The following is a 12564-nucleotide window of genomic DNA, read 5'->3' as shown; positions in this document are numbered from 1 at the left end:
TCCGTGGAGATTTGACTCCGTAAATTTTAATTACGATTCCCCATATATAATAAAAAATGAACAACACTTATCGTCTTTCAGTAAATATTTTACCGTTTCCTATCCGAGACAAACTAAGAAGCGGCAGTGCATACAGATAGGTTGAAGCAGAATGATACCGTTAGATGCGCTTTTGTTGTAAACTATAGAACATATGTATGTGTTTGGTCTACCCGGTATTACAAGCGTCTACAATGCTGAACTGTACGCCATCGATGTGGCTTTGAATATCATTAAGTCAAAACACCGTAGCATCCTGATTTAAAAGATTCGTGTGGTGTACTCTAAGCTTTAGAAGATTTGTATTCTAGACATCCTATCGTCACCAAAATTCATAAAACAATCGCCGAGTTGAATCGTCACAACACAGAAATGAATTTCTGCTGGATCCCTAGCCGTGTGGGAATCCTGGGTAACGAACGTGCGGATTCCGCTGCTGAAGATGGATGTAGCCAGCCGTCTTTCACCGCTCGTGTTATTACTAACGATCCGATTAATTCTATTAAACACATTTCGAAGAAGACGGTAAAGCGACTTGACTGCTACACTGGAAGATAAACCCTGATACATCAAGGATACGATGTTACCATGGGACTCCTCATGCAGAAAATTCACCGAGAGGAAGTAGTCCTCTGACGATTACGATTAGGACGTACCAGAGCTATTCACGGGTACCTGATATCAGTAGAAAACGCACCACTGTGCGTACGATGCGACTGCTACTTGACTGTGCGCTACATGCTTGTGGGTTACATATGTTATGCGGTCTTAGGTCGTAAATTTAAATTACCTAGGGACATTCGCCGCATCCTAGGCGATGATAAGAATATACTAGATCGGGTATTATTACTGCTAAGAAGTATCAATGTACTTTATAAAATTTAATATTAACCGACCGTAAGTTTTGATTTTATTTTGTTATTCGTGTTGTATATTTTATCCTAACGGTTGCGTTTCTTTTATTATTTTAGTTTTAATTTTGTTATTATCATAGTTTTCATCTTATTTATTAATATTTTTTACATCTGAGAAGGGGTTTTTTGTTATAGTTTTGTCCCGGATGATGAAAACGCAAGAGCGTTTTTCGCAAAAAAAAAAACAAGAACAAAAAAACGTACAGTCAGTGCATCCTTACTATGTGATCTTGTGGTAGAGGACCGACTAGGGGTTTCAGATTTTAGTCCAGTAGCTACAAAATTAACCCAAAGGCTGAAGAGCCAATCGGATGATTAATCACGACTTCTTAATTTGTTCTTATCCATACTCTTACACTTTGCGTTTCATTTTATTTAGTTCTACCACTCATTTAGTAGCGCTAGTTTATGTTTCAAATTTTACCGATTCCAAGTACAAATATAAATGCAGAAGCCTGTTGAGATTTTTTTTTCTTTTTTTTTTTTAATAAACAAACCCGTTAACTGGATTAAAGCAGGGAAGCAGGGATTTGAGACAACAATAAAAATCTGTAGAAACCGTTTTCTTTTAAAAATTTCAATTTCACCCTCTCTTTCGATATTTTAAAGTTGTACTAACTTGTTAACTACACTAGTAAAATGTTGTTTTTGTTTGATTAACGTAGACTAATTTTTTTTTAAGAACGAGTAAAGTGCGTAGGCAGCATAACAAATTACCATAGAGAATGTGCGCGTGTGTGCGCTCACACAAAAGAAAGAAGGAGAATGAGAGAAATATATGAACGTTGATAAAGAGGGAGAAGTAAGAGACGGTGTTATGTGTAGTACAGTTGAGAGAGGTCTGATATTAACATAAGAGTACATTCTATATAACCATAGAACAAGGTTTTAAGGGCTTGACCTCTGGCGCCGGCGTTATTACTATCATTTGATAATGTGCTACGCAAGATGTATCAATTTTATGCTGTAATGTATTTAGTACCTTAGCTGCGTTACAAAATAGTTTTATACATCTAAAAAAATCGGTCGTAAAAAACCAAACGTCAACATATTAAAATTTGAAATATTTAATCGATTCTTTTTTTACTATTTCGTCACGTACAGATGATTTCTATAATTTTGTACAACTTTCATCCGTCTGTACATTCAATTCTATTACTGAATAATCATCGGATCTATTTGAATGAAATCATCATCGATACGAAGCTTCATTATCAAGAAAAAATTACGCGTTATAAACATTTCAAAAATATACCTAGCCCGACTTTTTAATATTCTACCAGTTTCTTCAGTATTTTTCTAATGCTAAAAAATTTTTATCTTCAACAAAAATAAAAAAATATCATTCTATTATCAACAGATTTTGTCTAAAATTTGTTTTACTCATTATCCAAGGTTCGGCTTTCTCTACTGTGGAAAATATTTTCCTGCCGCTAATCGCTTAGTAATAGAAATAAAAATAATAATACATTTCAAAAAAACCATTCAATTATTTACAACTTAAAATGTTATAAAGGATTCATTATTTTTTTCCTCCAATACGTACAGATATATACTTTTTTATTTTTATCTTTTTTTACACATTAATCATCAGATTTTATTACTGCAAATTATGAATGACATTAGAAAGATAAAGATAACCTTATTGACCTATGCAAAGAACACTACAATTAAATGATTTTTAACTGAATGACAAAAAATGTTATCTGCTAATCAAAAATTCACTGTTTTTTTTTTAAAATATTTTATAATCATTATTTTTACCATAGAAATAATTTAAAAAAAAATAATAATAATAATAATGTATATGACAAATTATTTCTCAGATTTTCTCGGTTTCGTTTTATTAACACGATATTACTTTACATCGATTTCCTCTAAGTTTTTTTTTTTTATTTATAAATATTAAAGTTGTCCTTGGAATTCAGACCTTTATACTTCATAGATGTGTTATGTACATACATAACAAATTGTTTTCAAATTTTACAAACTGCTGTGAACAAAAAACAGTTCATGTTAATAAAACGATTATTTCAAAATGTTCATCGTACTGATTTGTCTATAAAATCTCTTAATTACAAATAAATATGTTCTTCATTTAGACCAGAACATTATGTACGGATCACGTTAGGGATGGTAAGTGAGATAACCCACAAAAAGAGCGATCAAAACAGTATAACTAAGCGCAAAATTAACGAACACATTGATTACTTCATTTCGAGATAGCAGTGATACAGCAACTGAATGGAGATGATAAATATATTTCTAGAACAAAATAAAAATTCCTAATACGTTAATGACTAAACATTTGAGTTTACGTAAATTAGTATGCATAAAATCCAGATTTATCTAATTACTATTGTTAAAAAACTCATCACAAGTATATCGTTTCTGTAAATAGAAATTTTTAACTTAATTTAAAGCAACTGGTCAATTGAATAAATTACTTTTTTGGTGACAGACGGTCAACCGGTAACACATATTTAACAGCATACACACATACTTAACTTAAGAAAATTAACAGCTCACTTTAAAGTAAAAACATGAGATTTTCCATGAGGATTTAGAAACGTTTAACCTATGTTCTATTAGCGGTTTAGCTCTCATTTGTCACGTGTGCACCGCACGGATTGTTTTATCCTCGATGTGTATGTTAAATATTGAAACATACTTCAGCGTCGCAGAATGAGCGGCTGGAAACTAAATAAAACCATTGTACGCTTGCGCGACTATAATCGTGATCGTAGGGACATTAATTTTACTCAAGTCAGATAACTAAAATAACGGTCATTTTCGTAACACAAGCAAAAATTTATGTACAGTTGTAAAAAATTTATATAGAGAGCAGATGTATAGTTTTATGTAGAGATCAGTGTTCAAAATACAAAATCAGAACACTTCTACTGCATCGGTTTAAAACGTGGTTTTTCCATACACTTACACTTTGCGTATGCGCCGTTTCATTTTATTTAGTTCTACCACTCATTTAGTAGCGCTAGTTTATGCTTCAAATTTTACCGATTCCAATATATGGGATCATCTATCCAGTAATATATAGATCAGTAATTAGCCGTCACTTAAGCCTTCATAACTCGATTGCAGAGGTAATCGCGACATTTCTTACTATTAATTTCTCAAACATCGTATCGCCGATATATTAAATAAATTAATTAACAATTAATATAATCCACCTTACCCAAAAGTTTTTAGACTTAGTATAGTTTTTAAATTTTAACAATGATTTTTAAACTTTGATATTAATGCATTAATTGAAACTCCTGGTTATGGATTCCATGTAAGCCGAAAGATCTAGAGAACGTATCAACGTGCTGGTAAGGTGTATTATATTAATTGTTTCTCTTACTATGTTTGATTTGGATTTAAGATTTTTAGCAGCAGTTAAACTCATAATCGAATATATTTATTCTTACTTGTAAATATGTGTTGTACCAAACGCATTCGCTTGTTAGGTTATAATTGTTTTTTGACATTAATTACAAATAGCTGTGGCTTTTACTTATATGTTAACACGATATTACAAAAATATCAGGACACTTAACTATAATCGGGAGTATTATGGTAAGGATTCCTGTCAACGTAAAATATCTGCAAGGGAGTAGCGGGTTTTCAACTGGAGTACTTTGAAGAATAAATAAGCCACAATACAAAATTGTTATAAGAATATAACACAAAAGTTGATAATACTAGAGAGAGAAGGGATGTATCTCAAGGTACACGTCATTACATAGAAATAATTTTAAAACTTTTGTTAAATTTTGTAAAACGCAGATTAAAGCTATAAATTTTGATGTAATATGCACGCATGACCACCAAGCCATTGAAGAATTTGCCCGTAAATTTAGTTACATATCTCAGGTCCCAATAATAGCACCCACAACCACACTGATTTTAATAAAATAATATATTTTTGGTATTTTAGGTAATAAAAATACAATCAGAAGAACAAATTTTACATGTAAAACATTTAATGTATCATTTTTTCAAAAATGTAATACATATCTACATGTGATTAGGCATCTTTTACCTAGCATCACTGTATTTATATGCTCATCAATTCTTTTAAATAGACTCGGGGATAGTTTTGCTTAGGATCTGATAAGCCTCTACTTCAGAACTAGACATTCGCCAACTCTAGATTGTCTGAGTTTATTTTTCTCAGGTTAATGATTAAAGAAACTATTTTAAACCTTAATTTATCTCTATAAATTTATCATTAATTTAAATAATTCTTTTACAGTATACTTCCAGAAACTGTATTCAAGGGTCTTGGTGGAGTTGAATATCTTAGTTTAGCAGATAATGCCTTACCAGCTGTGCCACATCGTATCCTAAAGCAGATGCCACTTATTAAAACATTAGATCTTGGTTATGGATTGATAGAAGAAGTCACAGAACAAGACTTTCAGGTAATGTTTCATATTTAAAAACTTTATCTTTTTTAATAAAACTTATATTCATATAATACAAAGAAGCGATTGACATTTGAGAAGACAAGGCCACAAAGTTGCCAGTTTTCACTTTATTCTAAGGAACCAGACTACCAAAGCAGTAAACGCTTCATCTTGTTCTCACATTAATGGTTGTCAAGATCAATTTTAAGTATTGCCCTGATAATGGGTCATGTCAAACATTGTCCTTTCCACCTTCTTATGCTCACGTATAATCAATCACTTTTTTTTTTAATATTATTAATACTTATTGTACCAGTAGTGTATGTTTGAAAAATGCAACAATAAAACTCTAAAAACATATATATTTACTTGTTCATATCTGTTTATGTATATAAGGTGGCAATATAATAAAGGGCTATTTTCACAACAGTTTTCTTCTTTTTTTTTCCATTTAATCTAGAAAAATTAACAAATTGATTAATAAATGTTTATAAAATCTGACCTTTAGGTAAATTTAGGCCATAAAATATTAAATACTATGTAAAATCTGTTTCAATGAAAAGTACATCAAGAAAAATCCATTAAATTTTTGTTGACTTACTTCATCTTCTGTTTTACTTTTATGTCCTTAGCAATTGGCGATGAAAAATATTTAAAACTATAAACTTTTTAAATGACAAATTGAGCTAAATTTAAATAATATATTTACTTCAAAACATTTTCAGCTGCTCTTGTGACAGACTAATTCTATTCTTACGACTCACAGCAATGCTATACTAAATGCTGTTCAAACATACAGAGCGGCACAGGGAAACGGGTATCTTTGAATGTAGTAGTGGCAGCCCTGAGGAGCTGGTAGAGAGGTGAGAGTGACATCCTTCTGTACGCAAGTACCTACCATTTAGTAATCGTGGACCAGTGGGTTGGTGTACAATGTGCATTTGATGTGAAGGCATTTTACAAGAATGGTGATAGTATGAGTGCTGCTCAACAGGAATTCTGACACCATTACAATGTAGGACATCGTGGTCGCGTTCCATCTTGCCATCCCATCAAGACATGAGTTAAGAATTTCAAGGAGACGGCTTCATCTCTAAAAAAGGGAAACCACCAGGAGGTCGATGAACCTCAGAAAACATTGAAGCAGTTCGGGTCTCAATTGGAAGGAGCCCATGATAATCACAGCAAGAAAACATGTTGTAGCAGTATTGAACCTAAACCGAACAACCGTCTGCCGAATACTCCATAGTAATTTCAAGTTTACCCTTATAAGTTGTACAGGAACTGAAACCATCAGACTACATGGTCCCATGAATTCCCATGGAAGTGTTTCAAAGTGCTTTTGATTTATGATTTATTTTTACTTTTGTGAGAATTACTTCAAAATTACCCATTTCCTTGTGCCACTCTGAACATCAACAAATATTCCATTGAACACATTTTAAATACACGGCTGTTTAATTAAAAAAAAAAAAAATTAGTAATAAAATCAACTGACACTAAGTTAAGTACAGCAGCACTAGTCAATAAAGGTCTTAAATTTTGTGGTCAATAAATTTGTGGCTAAAGCCACAAGTGCAACTGAAAATATTATTTTCAGATTTTAAAAATGTTGTATTTATTAAATTTTATTGGGTATGTTGTTGAAAAAGTTGATGTTTTTAAATAGCTTCATTAACGGTATACTTTTAGAGTCAGACTAATTACTCAATTTGCAAATTTGTTAATCCCATCTTCAAAGAGAACCTATCAAAAGGTAACCTTTACCTACATGGAGGTTGCTTTTATTTTATAACGTGCAGTCAGTTTTCCATCTGTAATACATTTTTGAAAAAAAAAGTTGTAGATTTAATTTTGTCCTATTCAAATCTCTAAAAGTTAAGTCACTGCTCTGAATAAGACTTTTGTGATTAATTAGGAAATAAACAGGACAAGTCACATTCATCAAATAGAAGACGTAAGATATCTTTAAAAAATTACACTGTAATTCCTTAGACTAAACTTAATTACATAAAACTATGATTAATTCCTTAATATGGTTACAATTTATTTGCTTGTATATTCATAATTAATATTTATGTAACAATTGTATTCATGTGGAAAAGTTACAGAATTATTTTAATTGCAGGATCTTACAGGAATTAAAACATTGGTCTTAGCCGGAAACAGATTATCACGTCTTGATACAATGTCGATGCCACAAACACTACATCAATTGCACCTTGGACACAATAAACTGACAGATCTGAATGGAACTCTTCGGTAAACCTGAATATCAGTAAGATATAAATCAGTTTAGCTTTTAAGTTAATAAAAAAAAAAAAAAAAATCAAGTAAAGCAAAGATATCAAAAATTACATCGGTAAATAGAACTGACAAATAATTTAGCGCTGCAGTATTAGTAATAATAAATATAAAGAATAAATTATAATTACCTCAAGTTAAGATAAGAAATTTTAACAACAACTTCATAAATATATACAAAGCATGTACTTAAAATACTTTTTGCATAATTATAAGTAAAATAAGTAAATAGCTAATATTCATAATACACTTCCATTTTGTTTTCTGGCTTACTGATATTTCTAAAGTATTATTTGATAGTTAAGAACAATATATATTCCTTTTTATCATAAAAGATTGTTGTAAAATTGGTAATGTTACTCCACCCTACCCTGTGCTGACTGAAAACGTTATATCTTGTTTTAGGTTTGTAATTCTTTGTATAGTTTATTCATCATACATGATAGAAATAAGGAATACGGATAGAGTAAATTGTACTCTGAAGTTTTTATTGGTGAATTATCTGATTCCAGTATGAATATTAAGTAAATACTTGTGAGTAGTTCATAAAATCAGCTGGTGTGTTATTAGTTATACAATTAAGGTTTACCATGAGTGAAAAGAAAATTTATTCACCGTAATTTGTTTTAAAATATGTACTGACTAGTAATCGTCTCATGCAAAATAATTTCATCCATAAGAATATTTTAATAAATAATATTAGGAGGATAATATTTAATCATCTGCAAATTTAATTGTGTAATATTAACTGAAAACATAAACATGCAAATGACCAGGTAGTATTGGCTACAACTGAAGAGAAGCTACAACAAATGATAAAATAAACAAGATAGGAGAAAAATACGGAATGAGAATAAACGCTGATAAATCCAAAGTAATGAAGATATCGAACGAATAAGGTGCAACAAATATTATTATTGAAGGGAAACAATTGCAACAGGTTAGTAGTTTTAAATACCGTGGAAGCACAATAAAGTTTTATGGAAGTTGTATAAAGGAAATAAGAAGCAGAATTATGAATGATAAAATGGCTTTCAATGAGGTTAGAAATCTGGTTACATTAAAACGTATACCTGTTGATCTGAGAAAAAGATTTGCAAGATGTTTTGTATGGAGTGTGGTATTGTATGGTACAGAAACATGGAGAAAAAAAAGAAGAGAAACTCGATATCTGGAAAGTTTTGAAACGTAGCTATAGAGGAAAATGGTAAGTATCAACTGGTGAGATAAGGTAACTAATTATATGGTCTTGACAAATATAAGAAAGAGTAGGAGTATGATTAAGGCAATACAAAGAAGAAAAGCTAATTGGATAAGCCACATCCTAAGACATAACTTATTCAAAAAGTTATAATTGAAGGAAAAATTAAGGTGTGAGGGGAAGAGGAAGAAGGAGTATAGGAATGTTGGATGATTTGAAAGGGTGAGGACACTATAATTTAAAAGAAATCTAAGTCAAACATTCGTGGAGAACACAATTTCTTGATTCCTGTTCAATTCCTGATACCTGATACTTCCACTAAAGAGAGAGAATATTAGCAAATTAATTAAATTTAATTTAATAGACTGCATTGGTGAACAGCCAGTATTTTGTTTCAAGAGTTTTTCTTCAAACCCTTTTTAAAATAATTGAAATTTTTGAATAATTCTTAATATTTTGTGGAAGTCATCGATTTTATCAATTTATGACCAAAACCCTTAAGGAAACTATTTTTAAAAATGTTTTTTCCTAGACAATTTATTCCTTTCCTTTAAAAATTTTTATTTTCTAAAAAATAGATAATGATATATATATATATAAATTTATTTATGACACATTTATTTCATTAGTTTTAAATGTAATAAAAATGTATTATTTCCTTTTTGGTTAAAAATAAAATTAATTTATTTTCATAAATAGTTTATTTTAAAATATAATGTAAAAATCTGCTATTATAAAAACAAAAAAATTATGATTCATATATCCAACTCACAAATATTTCAAAAACAAATTTACAGACACCGAAATAAAACATAGTTTCTTCATATTTTATTTCTTGGTTGCCTTTCATAAAAAAAAATTCTGATAGTAACTGTTTTTTCTAAACTAACATTTCTCAAATTATATATTATTTTGAATTTTATTCTGAAAATAACAAGTGTTGAGATCAGAAATATAATCTAGCTGTAGCCATTTAAGGCTCTCAATACATTTTTGCATCTAACGTGGCTTATGAGATTTTTACATCTTAAGCTACATTGTAACACACTAAATCTCATTACTGCATTATGAAAAGAAAAAAGTTTTTATATCATGGGTAGTGAAACTGAATTGAATCTAATTTTAAATTTATCAAATTATAAATAATAGCTTCCAATTTCTTTTGAATATACTTTTTCTTACTTTTTCCTGTTTAGCCTCCAGTAACGGTAGTTACCGGAGATAATTCTTCAGAGGATGAATGAGGATGATATGTAGTATGAGTGTAAATGAAGTCTAATCTTGTACATTCTCAGTTTGACCATTCCTGAGATGTGTGGTTAATTGAAACCCGACCACCAAAGAACACCGATATCCACGATCTAGTATTCAAATCCGTGTAAAAATAACTGGCTTTACTAGGACTTGAACGCTGGAACTCTCAACTTCCAAATCAGCTGATTTGGGAAGAAATCACGCGTTTACCACTAGATCAATCCGGTGGGCTCTTTTTTTATACTGGATGTTCACAAAATCAAAAAACCCATGTGTAAACAAACTGTATTTATTTAATGCAAAGAGTAATTTAATTATGTGATAAAGGAGACTAATCAGACTATATTTTTAATTTTTTTCATTAAATGCCACAATAAATATTCAAAATGTTCACCTTCAGCTTTGACGCAGGTATCAATTCATTTCTTTATGTTCAGTGCAACTTTCGTTAGACTTGCACTGATTTTAAAGATGTTTTTGATATTTTCTTCCAGTTCATACCAAACTGTACTGGTTTTTCTTGAAAACAGTACCCTTTAAATGGAGAGTAATAAAAACCATTTACAAATAAAAAACTGGCAGTGAGAGATCTGGGAACCACAGAGGCCATAGTTGAATTGGCAGTATGGCATGTACTTTGCTGTAACTAGCAGTTTCACCCTTTAGTTTCAAGCAAGCTTATGAAATTTATAATAATTTTTGAATAATGTTTTGCAATTAATTTTTCTACGAAAAAAATAGATTGAACACTCTTTGTCGTGAAGTTCTCACCAATGCAATAACCTTATATAAATATGAGTATTAAGAATTTTGTACTCTAGTTATACGTACTCTAATGTTGTGTTGTTTGTGCTCTGTTGAATGTATCCAGAAAAATGAAGTCATACGTCATTTGAATAAAAAAATTAATTAAATAAATGAAGTGACTGCCTAGAATATGCAGTCACCTCAAATGAAACATTTAAACTTCTTAAAATACTGAAGTCGACTCTTAAAGTCAGGTTCTCTAAATTTTTTCACTACTTGAATTCAGTTTAATAAATTTGTTCCTGTGAATTGTTTAACAACACTAGTTCAATTTTCCAGATGCTTTTGACATATATTGGTGGCTAATAGTGAAAGTTAGTGCTTACTTAGTCTTCTTATTATAATTTGATATTTTCCCCATTTTGTTCTATTGTTTTGATATACTAATATTTACTACATTTACCTTAATTTATTACATATATTCTAATTTTTATATTCTTCTAGTTTTTTTTCTAAGACCAACTTAAAAACGTTTCACTTCTATCAGGATAATTTGCAACAGCCTCCTGTATTCTATTTAAAAATCATTCGTTCTTTTCAAGTTTTACTTTCTGTCATCTTCACATTCAATTTGATGCCACAAAATAAAAATGGATATTCTTAAGCTCACCTACTGCAGGATAGGAGGTAATTTACACGTTGGACAGAATTTGCAGTCTCAAAGACTGGGATAGGTAGTTTAAAGCATAATTAATGTATCCCTTTCAAAGAGAAATATCCATTACAGACAATGTATACTCGGTATGGCAGCAGGGGAATCATTTATATACAAAAGTTAAAACTAAGCAGTTTTTTCGGGGTTGGTTATGTTTTTATACAGTTATGTTTTTAGTATGAAAATACAACTACCATGTATTTTTGTAGTATGTGGTAAGTATATATATGTTCCAAAAGAATTATAAAAAATTAAAATATATTAATTTGAATCTCTATTAACAGCCTATTAATAACATTTAATTTTTTATTTAATTTCAGGACACTTACCGGTTTGGAATGGTTATTTGTAAATGACAATAATTTAACATCATTAGATAACCAACTTCCTGAGATTATTCCAAATAATAATCTGGTCTCATTATTTTTAAGTCATAACAAACTTCATCATCTACCGCAGGAAATTCGCAATTTACAAGTCCTTAATGTTCTATGGGCTGATTACAATGAGATCGAATCACTAAATGGAGCGCTTGCTAAATCTAGGAAATTAAAAATTCTTGATTTAACTTATAACAAGTTACAAGTGGTATGAAAAATTCATTTTTATCATTAAATATACTAGTAATATATAAGTTTATTTTAAAAGATAATTAATGTAATTATATTTCTTTTTAATGTTATATTTCTTTCTTCTTTTTTTATTTCTTTTAGAAGTAACTTATTTTATTATAATACCTATTACAAAATCATTTATGTTCATATTAACTTTTAATTTCTTGTCTAGAGAGTGCTAGAAAAGGATAGGGAGGGCTCTAGAAAGGAAAGTATTGTAATCGGTCTAATTTGGACATATGTGGTTTTCACTGGATCTTGATGTTTTGACATCTAAGGAACCCTAAAAATGGGATTGAAATTTTCCAGATGTTAATGTTCATATTGTGTTTATATGTGTGTGTGTTTATTGATGGCCTCTAAA

The 12564-nt window shown here is 30.1% G+C and overlaps 1 protein-coding gene across 1 annotated transcript in view; it reads left to right on the top strand.

Moving 5' to 3' along the window:
* The window catches only part of ltl (leucine-rich repeat-containing larval translucida), a 158392-nt gene that overhangs the window by 126079 nt on the left and 19749 nt on the right, over positions 1-12564 (top strand). Inside the window, exons 3-5 of the mRNA XM_075372416.1 lie at positions 5212-5380; positions 7494-7627; positions 11907-12174. Of these exons, the coding sequence (XP_075228531.1) occupies positions 5212-5380; positions 7494-7627; positions 11907-12174 (571 nt within the window). The remainder of the gene's footprint in view (positions 1-5211; positions 5381-7493; positions 7628-11906; positions 12175-12564) is intronic.

Source organism: Lycorma delicatula, chromosome 8 (genome assembly GCF_047948215.1).
Source record: "Lycorma delicatula isolate Av1 chromosome 8, ASM4794821v1, whole genome shotgun sequence".
NCBI lineage: Eukaryota > Metazoa > Arthropoda > Insecta > Hemiptera > Fulgoridae > Lycorma > Lycorma delicatula.
Note: the sequence above shows the minus strand (reverse complement) of the source record. Positions and strands in the feature narration are given on the sequence as shown.